The sequence below is a fragment of the Anabas testudineus genome, chromosome 13, assembly GCF_900324465.2.
Source record: "Anabas testudineus chromosome 13, fAnaTes1.2, whole genome shotgun sequence".
In the NCBI taxonomy this organism is placed as follows: Eukaryota; Metazoa; Chordata; class Actinopteri; order Anabantiformes; family Anabantidae; genus Anabas; species Anabas testudineus.
In genome coordinates, this window is record NC_046622.1 from 17,054,634 (window position 1) to 17,070,444 (window position 15,811).

The 15,811-nt window shown below is 40.8% G+C and overlaps 1 protein-coding gene across 5 annotated transcripts in view; it reads right to left on the reverse strand.

Moving 5' to 3' along the window:
- Positions 1–554: 554 nt before the first annotated feature.
- Positions 555–15,811, reverse strand: part of arhgef12a (Rho guanine nucleotide exchange factor (GEF) 12a) — a 37,190-nt gene continuing 21,933 nt past the window's right edge. For 3 of the 5 annotated variants that reach the window (XM_026369459.1, XM_026369477.1, XM_026369466.1), the window contains 35 exons: positions 15,543–15,600; positions 15,279–15,451; positions 14,937–15,014; positions 14,407–14,526; positions 13,850–13,957; positions 13,438–13,572; positions 13,167–13,265; positions 12,920–13,030; positions 11,668–11,766; positions 11,511–11,553; positions 11,125–11,230; positions 10,863–11,000; positions 10,721–10,753; positions 8,555–8,669; positions 8,386–8,467; positions 8,075–8,278; positions 7,846–7,984; positions 7,700–7,732; positions 7,437–7,588; positions 7,109–7,255; positions 6,796–6,881; positions 5,925–6,047; positions 5,653–5,767; positions 4,511–4,611; positions 4,221–4,298; positions 3,980–4,055; positions 3,669–3,836; positions 3,431–3,518; positions 3,259–3,336; positions 3,076–3,170; positions 2,731–2,934; positions 2,389–2,625; positions 2,041–2,270; positions 1,853–1,928; positions 555–1,747 (listed from right to left, as the gene is read on the reverse strand). In XM_026369459.1, the coding sequence (XP_026225244.1) occupies positions 1,737–1,747; positions 1,853–1,928; positions 2,041–2,270; positions 2,389–2,625; positions 2,731–2,934; positions 3,076–3,170; positions 3,259–3,336; positions 3,431–3,518; positions 3,669–3,836; positions 3,980–4,055; positions 4,221–4,298; positions 4,511–4,611; positions 5,653–5,767; positions 5,925–6,047; positions 6,796–6,881; positions 7,109–7,255; positions 7,437–7,588; positions 7,700–7,732; positions 7,846–7,984; positions 8,075–8,278; positions 8,386–8,467; positions 8,555–8,669; positions 10,721–10,753; positions 10,863–11,000; positions 11,125–11,230; positions 11,511–11,553; positions 11,668–11,766; positions 12,920–13,030; positions 13,167–13,265; positions 13,438–13,572; positions 13,850–13,957; positions 14,407–14,526; positions 14,937–15,014; positions 15,279–15,451; positions 15,543–15,600 (3,939 nt within the window). In that variant the 3' untranslated portion in view covers positions 555–1,736. The remainder of the gene's footprint in view (positions 1,748–1,852; positions 1,929–2,040; positions 2,271–2,388; positions 2,626–2,730; positions 2,935–3,075; positions 3,171–3,258; positions 3,337–3,430; positions 3,519–3,668; positions 3,837–3,979; positions 4,056–4,220; positions 4,299–4,510; positions 4,612–5,652; positions 5,768–5,924; positions 6,048–6,795; positions 6,882–7,108; positions 7,256–7,436; positions 7,589–7,699; positions 7,733–7,845; positions 7,985–8,074; positions 8,279–8,385; positions 8,468–8,554; positions 8,670–10,720; positions 10,754–10,862; positions 11,001–11,124; positions 11,231–11,510; positions 11,554–11,667; positions 11,767–12,919; positions 13,031–13,166; positions 13,266–13,437; positions 13,573–13,849; positions 13,958–14,406; positions 14,527–14,936; positions 15,015–15,278; positions 15,452–15,542; positions 15,601–15,811) is intronic. The other 2 variants (XM_026369481.1, XM_026369471.2) reach the window with 1 other exon arrangement.

The window sequence follows — 15,811 nt, forward strand, 5'->3', positions numbered from 1 at the left end:
AACGTGTTGGCTGATGTGTGCCTGTGTTGTACTACGTTGTTGTTGATGCTGTTGTCCTGGTCCAGGTCTCTCTGGAGAATAGGATTTGAAAACTCAGTGAGACATCAGTGGTTAAACACAAACTGCAGGCTCTACTACACGCACGTGTGAAGGAGGAAACAGACTTTAAACGCCGGTTAATGTGTTCAGATCTTATTTCTGCAGTTACCAAACATTTACAGCAGCTTTACACATAGACAGACGTAGACATAGCACATTAAAACATACTGAAGGATAATCAGTGACTTTCTGATGTCTCGGTTATTTAAGACTTCTAGATTAATATCATATCTGAAAACGTCCTCCTCACTTGGAGTCATTTTCACAACACGACAGTGAGCTGGGCCTTTATGAGTAATGCTCGGGTGTCCTTAGTCCGCCTCATCAAGCTTTAATTAAGTTTTCAATCACTTCTCCATTAGGGAAACTGTCATTCATTAGGTGTTTTACTGTCAGCAGAGTCTTTGATACTTTCAAAACTTTTCAATTCATTTAAGTAGAAAAAACAGTCACGGTTTTCCTTTCTCAACGTGTCATGGCACCATTTATTTATTAAAGTTATGCATAACCTTCAACTTGATCATTGTACAGTATATGTTGAACTTCATGACATTATTATAATATCAGGCGGTCAAATTTAAGCATCACCAACAGTAGCAGAGAGAAGCAGCATTTCTGTCAGGAGCTGATACAGAAGAGGGGGAACGGAGCAAGAGACCGAAAGGCAGATGAGGAGGCATGACATACACAGTGTAGCAGGGGGATAAATAAGCATGAGAGCCACTGGGCTGTGAGAAAAAGGACAAGGATGACACCCGTAAGTGTTCACAGGGAAAATAAGGAGGAGAATCACACGCAAAGGAGAAGAGATGAGAGGCAAAACACCGCTCACACGGAAGAAGGAAGACGGCAGCACAGTAATGCAACAGGACCAGATCAGAGCCTCCAGACTCTTCATTCTAGTTAACACCACACCTAGAATATCAATTCTTGACTTAAACACAGTTCAAGAGTTTTCAACACAATGGTATCTCTCCATCACCAGTGCAACTCTGGCCTCTATCAGTCTGAATATATCGCTGCTACTTCATCAGGGTACGCTAGGCTAGCGTGCACTCAACACTCACACTAACCCCGTGTGACTGCAGCAGTAAAAGCAGCCAAAAATGTAACACAATGGCCAAAAGCATGCGAGCAACGTGGGAAAAACACTTTTAAAAAAATGAGAAGAAAATAAATACATCTTGGGATAAAAAAAAAAAAAAATCTTAATACATTATCTTAAAATTTTCCTTTTTTTGTTTTGTGTTTCATAATATATATATTCTAAACACACATATTTTTACATTTTGGTATAAGTTCTCTTTCCTGCAGGGAGGTCAGGGGGGAAATGGGTGTTAGATGGGAGATGGGTGAAGTTCTGGGGCAATCCCACTTCCCTGATTGCCTTGTGCTGATGGAGGGGCGTGTGGCATCACAAAGATGACTCCTCCGTTCAAACGTCTCTGCCCACACTCGAGTCTCTCGTTCTCTGTGGCAACCCGCGGGCGACGACAGTGGAAAAAAATGGGGGCTCAGCAGTGAGAGGACAAGCTTATAGGACGTCCAGAAAGTCCAGGACACAAGAAGTAGGAACAGACTACAAGTCGGTACTTCCTCTTTGGGACCAGAGCCAAAAGCTGTGGCACACACTTCCACTAGCTCTTATCTGGGGGGAAAAGGAAAGTCTAGGATCAGTAAAAGAACAGTTAACAAAGTTACACATCAAAGTTCTAGTGATTCATATGTTGGCACTGAGCATGAACTAAGCTACCTTTATTTCCATCCGTGTCTGCCGCTGACCTCTCTGGCCTTTGGCGCATTAGATTTTTGTACTTGGCCTCAACCTCCTGCAGGAGAAAAATAATTTGCTGTCAGACCACGCAATAAAAAATTGATCAGTGTGTGTATATATCATGCTGTTATAATATGCTTGTGTAGAGGAGGAGGAATGTGTGATACCTTCAGATAGTTGAGGTTAGCCTGGAGGTTTCTAAGATGAGACAGGACCTGTCTGCTGAAAGAGGAAAGGCTGCCGGCCTGTGACGTCGATGAAAATCTCAAATTGATGCCGGAGTCAGCAGCACAGCCTTGTGAGGTGCTCAGCTGCTTCCCCGTGGTTGATGCCAAGATGTCATCATCTGTGCTGCTCTCCCCTGGGCCGCCGTAACCCTCCAAGACTAAATATCCTGCTGAGAAAGTAGCCATTTAGTACAGGATCACAAAGACGAGGACAAGGATCGGAGGTGACAGTGATTCAGGTGGAGAAACATCTGTCTCTCTTTAACTGTTTCAGCTGCTCAGTCTTACCATAATCTTCAGGAGTGTCAAAGAAGCCTGTGTCCCCAGAGCCCATGTCCTGTGCTACATCCTGTGTCTGTGAGCCGTTCTTCTCTGAGCCGTTGTGGACCATCACCCGCGTGCGGCTGTCCACGGGAGTCCGCAGAGACGTGGTCCTGAGGAGGCGGGCCCCTGTGGTGCGTTTGGTTTGCTCTGCAGCCTCCTGGGACATCAGCTGTGTCACCAACACTTGCTTTAATGCTGCCACTGAGGAGCAGGCGAGGAGGGGATTTATGTTAATGAGCTTTCATTGTAATTATCTGCATATTTAGCACATAGGTCGCAGCACAGTAATGTGCTCTCAACACTTACAAGTTTTCAGTGCTTCGTCTGCTCTGGAAGGGAACGGGTCAAACGAGTCTCCTTCTCTGCTGTCGTCAGTCACTTGGTAAGAAAGCTCTGGGTCCACGAAGCCTTCCTCCTCATCCTCTTCCTCTGCCTTCACTCCTTCAAACAAATTATTACCAGGAAAGGAGCTCTGCGTTGCACTTCTAGAGGCTGGACTGCTGTCTTTATCTAAGGAGGTATAATTACAGTTATCAGAGGAGGTATAATTAGAGAAGTGTAATTACACAGTTGAGCGGGACGGACCATTTCAGTAATATGAAAGAAAAAAGGTTTCCAAGAATAACTGAAGAAATGAGTGGTTCCAGTTACCTGTGGACTGAGTGCTGCCTGTGGATGTGCGGTCTGGATCTCTACTGAGTCTGGAAACACCTGCTGTAATGATCTCCACACTGTCTCTCTCCCCACTGGTGCACAAGAAACATGCTAAGTTAGTAACAAGCTCATATGCTGGGAACCTTCAGATGAAATAATAACCATGGCGAAGCAACATACTCGCTCTGAGGTAATGGTATGATGCTGTGAGGTTTGACTTTCATGGCATCCGCTCTCTGTGTGATTAGACGCTGCCACCTGGTGCAATGGAAAATAAAACATCATCAGTCCACGTAACACCTGGAGCATAAAATATCATTTAATGAGGCAATCAAACTGTATTTTGTCTCACGTTCTCTGATCTGAGACTGTGGGTGCCATGAGCTCATAAATTTGGGCTACGTTGTCCGACATGGAAAGGACGAAGAAGGACTTGTTATCTGGCAGAAGAGGAGGAGGACACAGGGTTAGGGGTGAGTATCCTACATCCTAATTCTTTTTGATACACACTAAGTATGTGATTTAGCAGCAGCTTTTCAAAAACAATCACAGGATTTCCACGTGCTACAAACGATTGGGTGGTAACTGACCTGTGGCCACGGAGCGCACCAGCACAGTGTTGAGTTTTATAATGGGGCTGTAGAAATGTTTGACATCTGTGGCGCCTGCCAGGTTTTTGCTGTGACACTTCAGGATAAGACGCTCGTCTTGTTTCTGTGGCAGAACGAGGATGTCCTCCAAGAGGAGTGTGTATAACTCTGAGAGGTGACAGAGAGGATCCTTGTATTTACTGTCAAACATAATCGAGTGGGAACATATACTAGTAGTATATACTAGTAGTATATACTATACCACTGCTCATCAATAATAATAGAATTTTTATAAAGCACTGATTACAAACCAATAGTCTTGTCTTTGTTCACTTTCCATGACAGTGGTCCCTCATGCACCAATGTTTTCTTGGTCAGATCCAGGTTCTGATGGACAGGGGACAAGGAAATATTTAAAGTTAAAGCAAGAGCTTATACCTGCTTGTTGCCAGTGTACAGAACAACTATTCTATGTAGATATCTTAAACAGCGATGTGGGTTCATAACAAATGAGTGCGCTTCAGCTGAAGTAAAAGAGGGATGGTAACTCACCTTAAGCTCTAGCATTAAGGTGTTGTCTGTCTGCTTTAGAGAGGAAAGGTCCAGTCTTCTCTGATAGTCTTCCAATCTCTAGATGAAGGACAGAAAGAAATGGATACAGAGGGTATTAAGTAAAAACACTCATTATAAGGAAGCCAGTGCCTGGGGAGCACAGCAGGTAGTGGAAAAAATACATTGCGGCAGAGGAGAAAAAGAAGGACTCCGAATGAGGCTGTAGGGAGGGAAAAGAACTCTTGAGGATGGAGTATAATGAAAAGGTTACTTTAAAAAATAAGTCCTACCTGCTTGTCTTCAGATTCCTTCACAGCCTGGTTGACGTGATTGAGAATCTTCCTACAGCAGTCTGCTGCCCGCTTCACTTTGTCCTTCTCTACTGTGTTGTCTGAAAGATATTGTGGCATCAAATAAGAAGCAGAGCCTCCTTAGTACTGCAGGGGGGCTGTCCATTAAAACACTATCATTCACAAAAATTATGATAAAGCAGGGGGGCATTATGATCCTATAATAGCTGGTTATACTTTATAGTTAGCGCATTCTCTCTGTGTGAGACCTGAACCCCAGCCAACTAAAATGATGGACCAAATAATGGGCAAGACATTTCCCAAAATGTGCACTACCGCTCCAGGACTATTAAAATGATAATCTCTCCATTAGTCTCTGTAACTCTAATGGTTGGCATGTTGCTACACAGAACGTTGCTTAAGACTTTATTTGGGTCATTTTGATCCACTTTTCTTCCGTCACAGGAGGTGATTTCTATTTCTATCTACTGTATTTTAGTACATTCAAATTAGAAAACAAAACAAGTAATTATTTTTGTATCAGTACTACATATATTTGTTAGGGTTAATCTCAGACGGTGGAGTCTTAAAGTAAATGAGCTTTTTTCTTCACCATCTGATGTTTGTATTTATCTGGTTTCACGCCAGTCACGAGAGGAATGTCATCAATACGCCCACTTGCCCACAGTGAATACTATGGACAACAGCATTCTCCATTCACACACGAGCTCCATCATTAACATCACTACATGGACTATGCACTACGGAGCTGGCAAAGCAAAGTCTGTTTAATGTCTGGCTCAACTTATTGTCTGTGTAATGTCTAGATAACTTCAGAGTTGCAGTGCATGTCTGAAAACATCACATTATGTCAAATCGGTTTATTGATCCAGCTTCAGAGCTTGGGTGGTTTAGAAAGTGCTTCATTTTATGCTGCAGTGTAAATCACATCAGGTGACATGCCTACCATGTTCTACTATTCTTCAACGTGACTAATTGGTACTTGACTTTTTTGTTAATTTTTTCAATCCTCTCATTTTGAATAATTCACATGTAAATATATGGATTAGATTTTGAATTAAAAAATGAATACAACATGAACAAATCTCTGGCAGCTGTGGTGATCAGTAAGACAGCAGCACCTGTGTACTTGGCGATGTTGTCTAGTAGCAAGGGGTACTTGGTGAGACGCTGCATCTCCACAGGAATGATATCCTTAAGCTGCAGTCGGCGACACAGCCGGTTACTCTCTGCCTCCTGTGAATCAATAAGGATTGCTTGATAAGGAATACAGGTTGGATCACCAAATGTATGATTTAACAAGTATACCTCCTCTAATAAGACATTGAGAGCAGTAGCAAACTTTTAACTAAACTGCCATCTATGTGAAATAACATGATCATAGTGTCAGTACCTGGATGAATGAAGTGAACCTCGAGTCTTTCTTTTGCTTGGTCTTGATGATCTCCAGAGCAAAAGGCTGGTTACTGCAGAACGTCCCCACTGCCTGCTTGATCTTCTCCTCTTCAGTGCTAAACTGTAAAAACCCAACCCACGACAGAGCAGAGTCGGACAGAGACATGGTTACTCGATATGGGTCAGGGGTAGTTGCCATGGAAATGTCTAGAATTGAACCACAACAATGACCGGAGGGGGGGGGGGGCTTAAGTCCTCATAGGAGAGACAGCTTAGGTTGAAATGTAGACTAAATCAATGTTCCATCCCTCAGGGGACTATTTCCCCTACTTATCCCCATAGAGATATTTTAGACAAGGCTGCCAGCTGATTTGTGGCTACCTCACATCTAATGTATCACACATCAGACTGAGACGCAGAGATGTCAGCTAAATCTAGGGCATTGTCTGACATAACCACTTATTGAGGAATGGGCTACTGTTCCACTCGCTTGCTTCCACTGTGATCACATTTTTGGTTACTGAGAAGGGCAGAGCTGCTCATCTGTGCTACGTTTAAGGAATTGTCTTTCAGGATTTTGCTCGAGTATTTAAGGATTTGATGTTAAGTGGGACAAAACTGCCTGTATATTAACTGTTTTCTTCTACATATAACATATCAAAACAAACAGATGTGAGACTGAGGATATCAATCTCATGCCTACATCAACTTTTTTTTTTTTTTTTTACATAAAGCAATTTCAGGCAACAGTCCAATTTCTTTGTGCACAATACGTTTTTTTCCTACCACATCACTCATCTTGAAATTTATTCAATATAAGAAAGTGTTTGAAAGAGGAAATACAATTCCAGCATCAGAATTGCACTCACCCAGGAGAGCAAGTCGTCTCCTATCTGATCAATTACTGAAGACTCATTTCTCTTCCGAACGGCTGCCATTTGCTCCACTATTGAAACTAAAATTCAAAAAAGAAGCATCAATGAACAGTGTGTGTGTGAGTGTGTGATAACAAAGATGAAGAATACAAGGTGGAAAGGTGCAGGTCGTGTGGTTATGCACAGTTTGTTCTTCAGAATTTTAACTCTCACCGTGTTTCACTGTTTCTTTACTGTTCATGAGCAAACATAACAATTAAAATAGCAATTATTGACACACAATGTGTGTATTTTTGTGTTTGTGTACCATGCAGCTGAAGGATCTCCTCCAGGTTAGTAAAGATGTTCTTGATGTCAGCGGGAGGAAGGATGGCCTCTTTGGAAAGCTTCTGATAGAAAATGTGATCTAAAACCCTCAGCATCCGCACATGTGCACGCTCTGTGTAAAACAGCTCTGCAGACACAAAGCAAAATTCAAGATGGTGGATTATTTACACTCAACATGAAGTACATTTGACAGCGACTTGGCTTGCTCTACTGCATATCTCTTTCCTCAATTTGCATATTCTTTGAGACATAAAAATGCAGCTTTAAGGAATTTTCATATTATGTGAAGTGGTAAGCCATGTCCTTACCATTGATGACTTCTTGTCTCTTGATTTCATGCGGCCTGAGGCTTGCTAGAACCTCTTGCCCCACCAGCTGCTGCCAATTTGGGGGATCATGCTCGGAGTCTGTTCTCTGGTCATCTTCACTCGGGATATCAGAAACAGCTAGACCTTCAAGCCTAAAGAAAAAACTCAAAGTTGGCTGACAATTCCACACTGCATACCATCACTTTTTATATTTGTAATTGAATAACTGAAGTTAGAGAACTCAAATGATCATGTATTCTCACTTTCTTATGGCCTTTGGTGTTCCGTCATGTGCTCTATAGAATATTTTAACAGAAAAGTCAATGTTAAAAAGAAATCTTCTCTACATAGGTATACATATACTTGTATACATATATACAAAACTGTTATTGCAAATGTGTAATTGTACCTGTCGCTTTCTCTGTCATCCTCTTGCAATTGGTCCAAGCTGTAAAGGTCAAGTTGCGAAGCAGGGTACAGCAAACCATCCAGAGGGTCAGACTGAAGGCCATCACTGAGTCTGGTGGGGCCTGATGTCGGAGTCCCACCTAAAAGACAAATGATACGTTTCAAACTGTCCTTCTTTTTCAGATTTTTTCATCTATTGACATATTAAATTCAGTCGTTCAGTAGCTTACCCATATCAGCATCTCGACTAGTGTCTGAGCTATAGGTGGCGCTGTTTGGGGATGAGCTGTTTACAGACATGGAGTGTGTGAGTTCAGAGCCCTCACTTGACTGACTGCCTCTTAGACGACCTGCTTCCATTTGCTCATTGGCCCCGAGTGAAGGTTGAGACAACTGTTTCTGAGGTCGTGGGCGACCATCCAATGCTTTACCCACTGAATATAGAGAGTTGTGTAAAGTGTTATTTCTTTAATAAAAATAAATAAATTAATAATAATACTTCATGAGCATAATTTTGGCTTTTTTAAAAGTCTGAAATCACCTGGTCCAGCTTCAATGCGACTTGGCCGACGTTGAGGTCCAAGGATACCGGAAAATCTGGGTTTATCTGTCTTCATGCTTTTCTGTATTTTATACAGACAAAGGAAGACAATGTGTCAGGCAGGTGGTAAAGAGAAAAGTCCCCCAGAGAAAGGATGCATATAAACTACCTTGATTTTGGGAAGAAAGTTGATCCGCACTCGTTTGGACTCAAGACTGCGAGGTTCCTTGACCCTCACACCAAGGTGCTTCATGTATGTATAGATGACATACTGCATTGTAGTGCTACATGATGACAAAAGTTTTGGAATTATGACCAACAAAAAAAAACAAACAAAACAAAACAGCACTAAAATTTGATGAGAATTAAGTGTCCAGAATGTGCCATATGTCATTCCACTCATTCTCATACAATTTCTACACAAACCATATGGGCTGTGTTGCGACCATATGGCATTTCAAACAAGACTGTTTCAGTCACACTTTTGAATTATTTAATATAAATGTACTGCATAAATAATAGGTTGTCTTTAAGAGGCTGCCCGAGTGCTTAATTTGTGGGGGATGTAGAACAATGCTTGGCTGACACCAATATGCTGTCATGTATTCTTGATATAGACTTGACTATGGATCACAACATTCAGTTACACAGACTGGCACATGTCATTGGGGTTAAAGGAACAGCATCATATCTATCAGATAGATTCCAGTTTGTACATGTTAATGATAAGTCTTCCATGCCCACAAAAGTTAGTTATGGTGTTCCACAAGGTTCAGTGCTTGGGCCGATTTTTTTCACTCTACATATGTCCTCCTTAGGCAATATTATTAGAAATATACTCTATAAATTCCCATTGCTATGCAGATGAAACCCAGCTATATTTTTCTATAAAAACCAGAATAAACTAATCAATTAATCAAACTTCAAGCATGCTTAAAAGACTACTCCTAAATTCAGACAAGACAGGTTATTTTGCTTGGTCCTAAAAACCTCAGAGACGCGATGTCTAATCATATTCTTACCCTAGATGACACTGGCCTCGAGTAATACTGTGAGGAATCTCTGAGTTATCTTCTTTACATCATACATACATGAAGTCTCTACAAGTACCCTTTTCCACCTGAGCAATGTTGGTACAATTAGGAGCATCCTATCTCAAAGTGATGCTGAAAAACTAGTCCATGCAATTATTACTTTTAGAATGGACTACTGTAACTCACTATTAATAGGATGTATCAATAATTGCTTAAAAAGCCTCCAGCTATTCCAAAATGCTGCAGCCAGAGTCCTGTCTGAATGAGCAAGTGAGGTTATGTTTATCCTACATTAGCCAGAATTGAATTTAAAATTCTTCTCCTCATATATAAAGCACTTAATAATCAAGCTCCATCATATCTTAAAGACCTCATAGTTCCTTATTTTCCCAGCAGAACACTTTGTTCTTAGTGTGCAGGTCTACTTGTGGTTCCTAGAGTTTCCAAATATAGAATGAGAGCTTTAGCTACCAAGCTCCTCTCCTGTGGAACCAGCTCCCAGTTCAGGTTCAGAAGGCAGACACTACTCTACATTTGAGACTAGGCTTAAAACTTTCCTTCTTTATAAAGCTTATAGTTAGTTAATTAGTCTGCTGGGGGACTTATACACTGAGCTCCTCTCCTCTATCCATTCTAACGCTACCATTGCATATCATTGACTTTGTGTCTCCTCTCTCCAGTAGTTGTGCTTCCTCCTCTCTGTTCTCTTCTGTTGGTATCCATGGCCCTGGAGCTGTATATCTCTAGACTGCAGTTACTGGCCCTACCGACCTGCCCAGTGTTTTTTCCGCTTGTTGTTGTTTACTTGTTTTTTGTTGCCTGCTGTTCTTTTCTCTCTCCTCTTTCCACTCACCCCAACCAGTTGAGGCAGGTGGCCGCCCACACTGAGCCTGGTTCTGCTGGAGGTTTCTTCCTCTAAAGGGAGTTTTTCCTCTCCACTGTCACCTAGTGCTTCTCAAGTGGAGTTGTATAATTCTGTATACAGCTATATTTAGTAAGGTCATAAACCTTACACTGTGAAGTGCCTTGAGATGACTGATGTTGTGATTTGGCGCTACAAATAAAACTGAATTGAATTTAATTGAAATAGATTGAACTATAAAACACATCTTCTAAAATATATTGTTAAATTAGCACAATACATAGAATTATTAATTTAAAATTACAAAATATCTTGTGATGGGGTGAGTCTTTTAGGTTATTACAAGATATAACAGCATAAAAATGCAGTGAAGACACAGATGGTTCGATGGTCCCTTTATATCAATTAAACAAATGCTCCACAATAATTATTTGCTTACCATTTTTCTTCTTCTGTGGTCTGAGTAGTTAACCTAATGAAAAAATTAAAAAAATGATCAGAGACACGAGTAAAGCTTGAGATTGTGAATATCTGTGCATACCTGTGTTTGGCACATAATTGTGTGTACACGTGCTACTTACAAGATGTCCTCTATCTTGGTGATGATATTTTCAGCATATGAGCGTTCTCGCTCCAGAGTGACGCGGTCTCTAATTCTCTCTTGGTCCAGTCTGGCCAATTCCACTTCAGCCACTGTTAGGCCCATGCTGCGCTTCTGCCTAAATGTACAAACATATCAAGTCAAATATTATCTGTTTATCTTATATACAGAGAAAATATATATATATTATCTGATGCTTTCTCACACAAAAGAGAATATAAATTGACAGTGGCCAAGTTTACCTGAAATCCTCAAGGTTCTTCTGAATCTCAGGCAGCAAGGAGTCTTGAAGTGTTTGAACATGTTGCCTGTTTATTTCCTCTGGTATCAGTTCTGTTCGCCTTCGGTCTGCAAACACATGCGCACTCGCTCACATAAACTGTACGCCAAAAGGGATTGTGGCATGTGCACACTAAATAGGTGATATTAAGGTTAAGCAATTCTTTCCAAATCATCAGAGCATTTGATTTCTTAACACCTTGGTCAAGAGTGTGCACGGCTGAGTAAGTGATCTACTTAAAGGGAGTGTTTAAAAAGGACAGCCAAATTGTTGAACTGAACAAAAGTTGTACTTAAAATTACTCTAGGCTGACAACTAAATTAAGCAAAAACAGCATGAAATACCTACCAAGATCAGCAGATATGGATTCAGGAACAGCAACTTTTAAATTCTGTAACACAATTTTTAAAGTTTTATAATTTGACAACAAATAGTAGCAAAAACAACATCATAAGGTCTACTATGTTGCCCATATTTCACAGTGAGGAACAAAAACTGTACTTACTGCTCCCCGGTCAATGAAGAAGGTGTGAAGGTCCATGAAAACCCGTCTCGTCTCTTTGGAGTTGGTCTGCTTGTAGAGGTCAGTATAGAGGTAGCACAGCTAAAGACACAATATTAGGAGAGAGTGAGCTAGAGAGTCTGAAAGGCTGCATAACAAAGGAAACTGTATGAACAGTGGCAAGAAAAAGTATGGAATTGGAACTTTATTGTTTTCTGGATTCAATTGTCAAAAAATGTGATCTGATCTTAGTCTAAGTCTTAAGAGTATTAACAAATATAATGTGCCTAAAATAGTAACAAAGAAACATCGTGTGTGACTCTCAGTGCCTAAGAACGACAAAGTGAAAACAGATTTTTAGGAATATTTGCAAATGTACAAAGAAACAAAAAACCATTAGGTCAAATGAACTGCTTGTAGAGCTAAGAGACACAACTACTGCAAGACACAAATCTTGAATCTGGAGAAGACTACAAAAAAATTCTGCTGTACTGAATGTTCCCAAGATCACAGTGGCCTCCATAATTCTCAAATACAAGACGTTTAACACAACCAGGACTCTTCCTGGTGGAGATGGGACAAAGGTTCCAAACTATCACTGCAGCCCTGTACCGATCTATGCTTTATAGCAGAGTAGCTGGATGAACACCTCGCTTCCTCTGCCTGCACAACACATGAAGACCCACTTCGCGTTTGCAAAAAAAAAATTCCTGACGGACTCTCAGACTGTGAGGAACAAGATTCTCTAGTCTGACTGCTTCCGTTCACTTTGTGATCATAGGGTATAGAGTAAAAACATGAATTTGATTGTAATATCAGGCAGCACCATCACAAAACTGAAGTCAAGTCAAGAAGAAGCTTTATTGTCATTCCAACCACATATAGCTGAAGCAGTACATAGTGAAATGAGACAACGTTTCTCCAGAACCATGGTGCTACATAAAAAGGCAACAAGACAAACATGGGGCTGAGGACTGCTAAGTTGTCCTAGCAAAACACATAAAGTGCATCCTGTGCAACCTAGTGCAAACAGTGCAAGAACACAAAGAAAAAGTGCAGACAGACGTCAGAAGACAGTGCAAAAACAGAACACAAAACACAAAACAGCAGCGACCAGTAGCGGAAATGAATACAATTTACAACTGAAGGATGGAAACATGTCAAATCTAGCGAAGAAAAAGGTGAAGAAGATGTGAATGTTTTGTGAATGAACTTTATAATGGGATTAACTTGGTGTGAATAAAGAGGGTCTTACCACAGGAGCAGGGTCAAACTGAGAGATGACATGGTGAAGGAAGGCTGCGAGGTGGGCGGGGCGGGACTTGAGCTGCTCAATGTTGTTAAAGCTGTTACACTGGCCATTTGTCTGAAACACAGTTTGCAACTCTAATTACTTTACTGGAAAATGTTATTTCATCTTTCCTTGCAAAGTTAAGTTTGTGGAACCCAGAGAGCGCTTAAATTGTTTTTTGATGGTATTATAAAAAATAGAGTTAAAATACCTGTTCCTGGTCTGAATCAAAATAGTCGTCCTCAGCTCCAATGATATGTGAGACGTGGCGAGAAGACGGACTGCTGACTGTTGTAGGAGACAGAGAGTCCTAGGACAAAACATTGATATGTTGTCAAAATTACTTATCAAAACTCAATTGGGACAACTATAACCTCCTGATTTGGCATGTTTTTACACTGACAACCATTCGGTTGCACTGACAAATAAGTGTTTGTACATGCGTGTATACGTGTGAAGAATTTGTACAAGTCTAATGCTACCAGGTCAGTGGCATCTTCTGCATCTGGAAAGTGGCAGGAGTTGAAGCTGTTGCGAGGTGTGCTCTTTGGGCTGGGGTAAGATGAGTCTCTTGGACACAGGCTGTCAGGCGATCCAGGCCCAAATCCACGAGATATCTACATGTGCGACGGACAATTCTCGATTAAACTTAATTTCACCAATGAAACCACCAAGAAGACCAACACATGTTGTCTTTATTATATATTTTAATGCAGAATTAATAAAAATTAATACATAAATGTACTTGTGTTGTCTAGACCTAAAATAACAAAAGCTTAGCATGTACTATAATGTTATAAACCTATTATCTTAAAGCTTACCTAGGCTTGGAACCAAATTAATTTTCTACATTAAGTTCAGTGGGAAATTTGTGTTGGTTAGGTGACAACTTACAGGACTGCTGCTCCAAGACAGGTCTGTACTGTTGTCCCCCTTAGAGGCAAGAGTGTGATCTGTCTCAAAAATGCTACCATCATCTGCCTCACCACCTGGAACAGCCTCCTAAAAATGTGTGCAAACATAAAGTGTGTACTATTTATGAATGACATAAAAAGACTTGTTTTAATACAGACAAAGGCTAAGAGCAATCTACAATGCTGCAATAGGAATTTATCTATTAATATATCAGCATTATAATAGAGATATGTCATGAGGGACAACTTGTTTAAAAAGTCAGCAGATAGATATGTGGATATACATAACATAAAGCTTCATGAGCAATGCATATAAAATAAGCTGTCATACAGACACAAAAGAGTGGCTTCCCACAGAGAAAGCATAATCCTCTGATGAGATTAGGATTAACGTTTGTCTGGAGCGATCCCTAAATGCTCTACACAAAACGGTACAAAGACTGCATGGATGTTGATAGTAGATCCGTGTCCCTAGAAAGCCTATTCTGCGAGCTAAATTTGCAAGTTAGTTAGCTAAAAGGGAGCTATTTGCTTTACCTGTGTTGCCCTAGTGGCCTTGAAGAGCTGACCCTGCAGCTGAGGAATGTGTTTTTTAGCTTCCTGGATGTCTTTCAGTAGTTTGGGGGAGGGGTTCCTGCTGTACTCCTCCTTCATGGCCTAGACAGCAAGAGCAGTGTCAAATCAAAACAAGAAATCAGGACTAGTAACGCCCCGATACAGGTCACCTAATATTCTAATTGTATTGTACATGGTATGAAATGTGGGATTTACTCTAAGATGGAAAATGGAAAAACAGCATTCTTATACAGTGTACACACTACCTTCTTCCTGCATACAGTTATGTTCTATTTAAAGACACACATGCTCTGTGTAAAACAGAGATACGCCTTTTATTTTCAACACAAATAATATCACCATAACATCACCTAACTGTGTCTAGATATGCATGGTTATATAATTTAACTGCAGTAAAAAGTGCAGATCACCTCACTATTTCCATCACCTATGAAGAAAAACGGCATCACAATAGAGAAAAGAGGGTAAGTAACAGTGATTGTTATGCTAACCTGCAGCTCCTGCTGCTCTTTTAAGAGCGTCTTTTGCAAGATGTCAACCTTTTGGTTGCAGACACTGCTATTCTCATCCTGTGGGTAAAAAACAAAAAGGGAAGTTGAGAAGCACATGGAAGAACTGAGCTTTAAAATACAGGTGGGAAGAATTCAGGCAGATATTGGATCTAGATAATCCAGATGGATTTAACAAATACTTTAGCTCACAGAAATTCTGAAGGAAAGGATGAGCTAAAATGAAATAACAACAGAAATTTGCCCATATTTTGAAGGAAAAAGAGGACATAGATAAGTGAGAGGAAACAAAATGATGAGGAAGATGGCAGATGTCCTCAGTACCCATGGTGGCAGAGTGGAGGAGAGGCGGTCCTGAGGACTGTAGGGGCGTTCTGCTGCTGGGGAGTTTGGAGATGAAATGCTAACATCCAGCATTTCAGACTCTGCTTCAGACAAAGGGATCTGGGTGAGCCCTGGAGGGCGCCCCAGAACTGTGAGGGCCACATAGGAGCCAGCTTAAAATAAAAAAAAAAAAACAAAGGGATGTGTCAGTTTTACATTGAAGTTTATTTTTAAGAGGTGGATTCTGCTGGCAGAGAAACTTACATTTGATTAACTTCACCACTTCGATGTGGTTAGAATGTGTAACAAGGGTCCCGTTAACCTAGAAGACATCAGTGGTATCATGATGTGAATTGTCCAAAGCCTTCCATTCAGGCTCTGCTTTTCAATTTGAAACCTTATTTTCAGAATCCAGTAGATTGAGCAGAATTACTGAGTGACCAGAAGGTGGCAGTCTACAGTCTATGTACAGGTCCTAGACTAAAAGACAGTGATCTTTGCAGTTTACAGACAGGGGAGCAGATGAACACAAT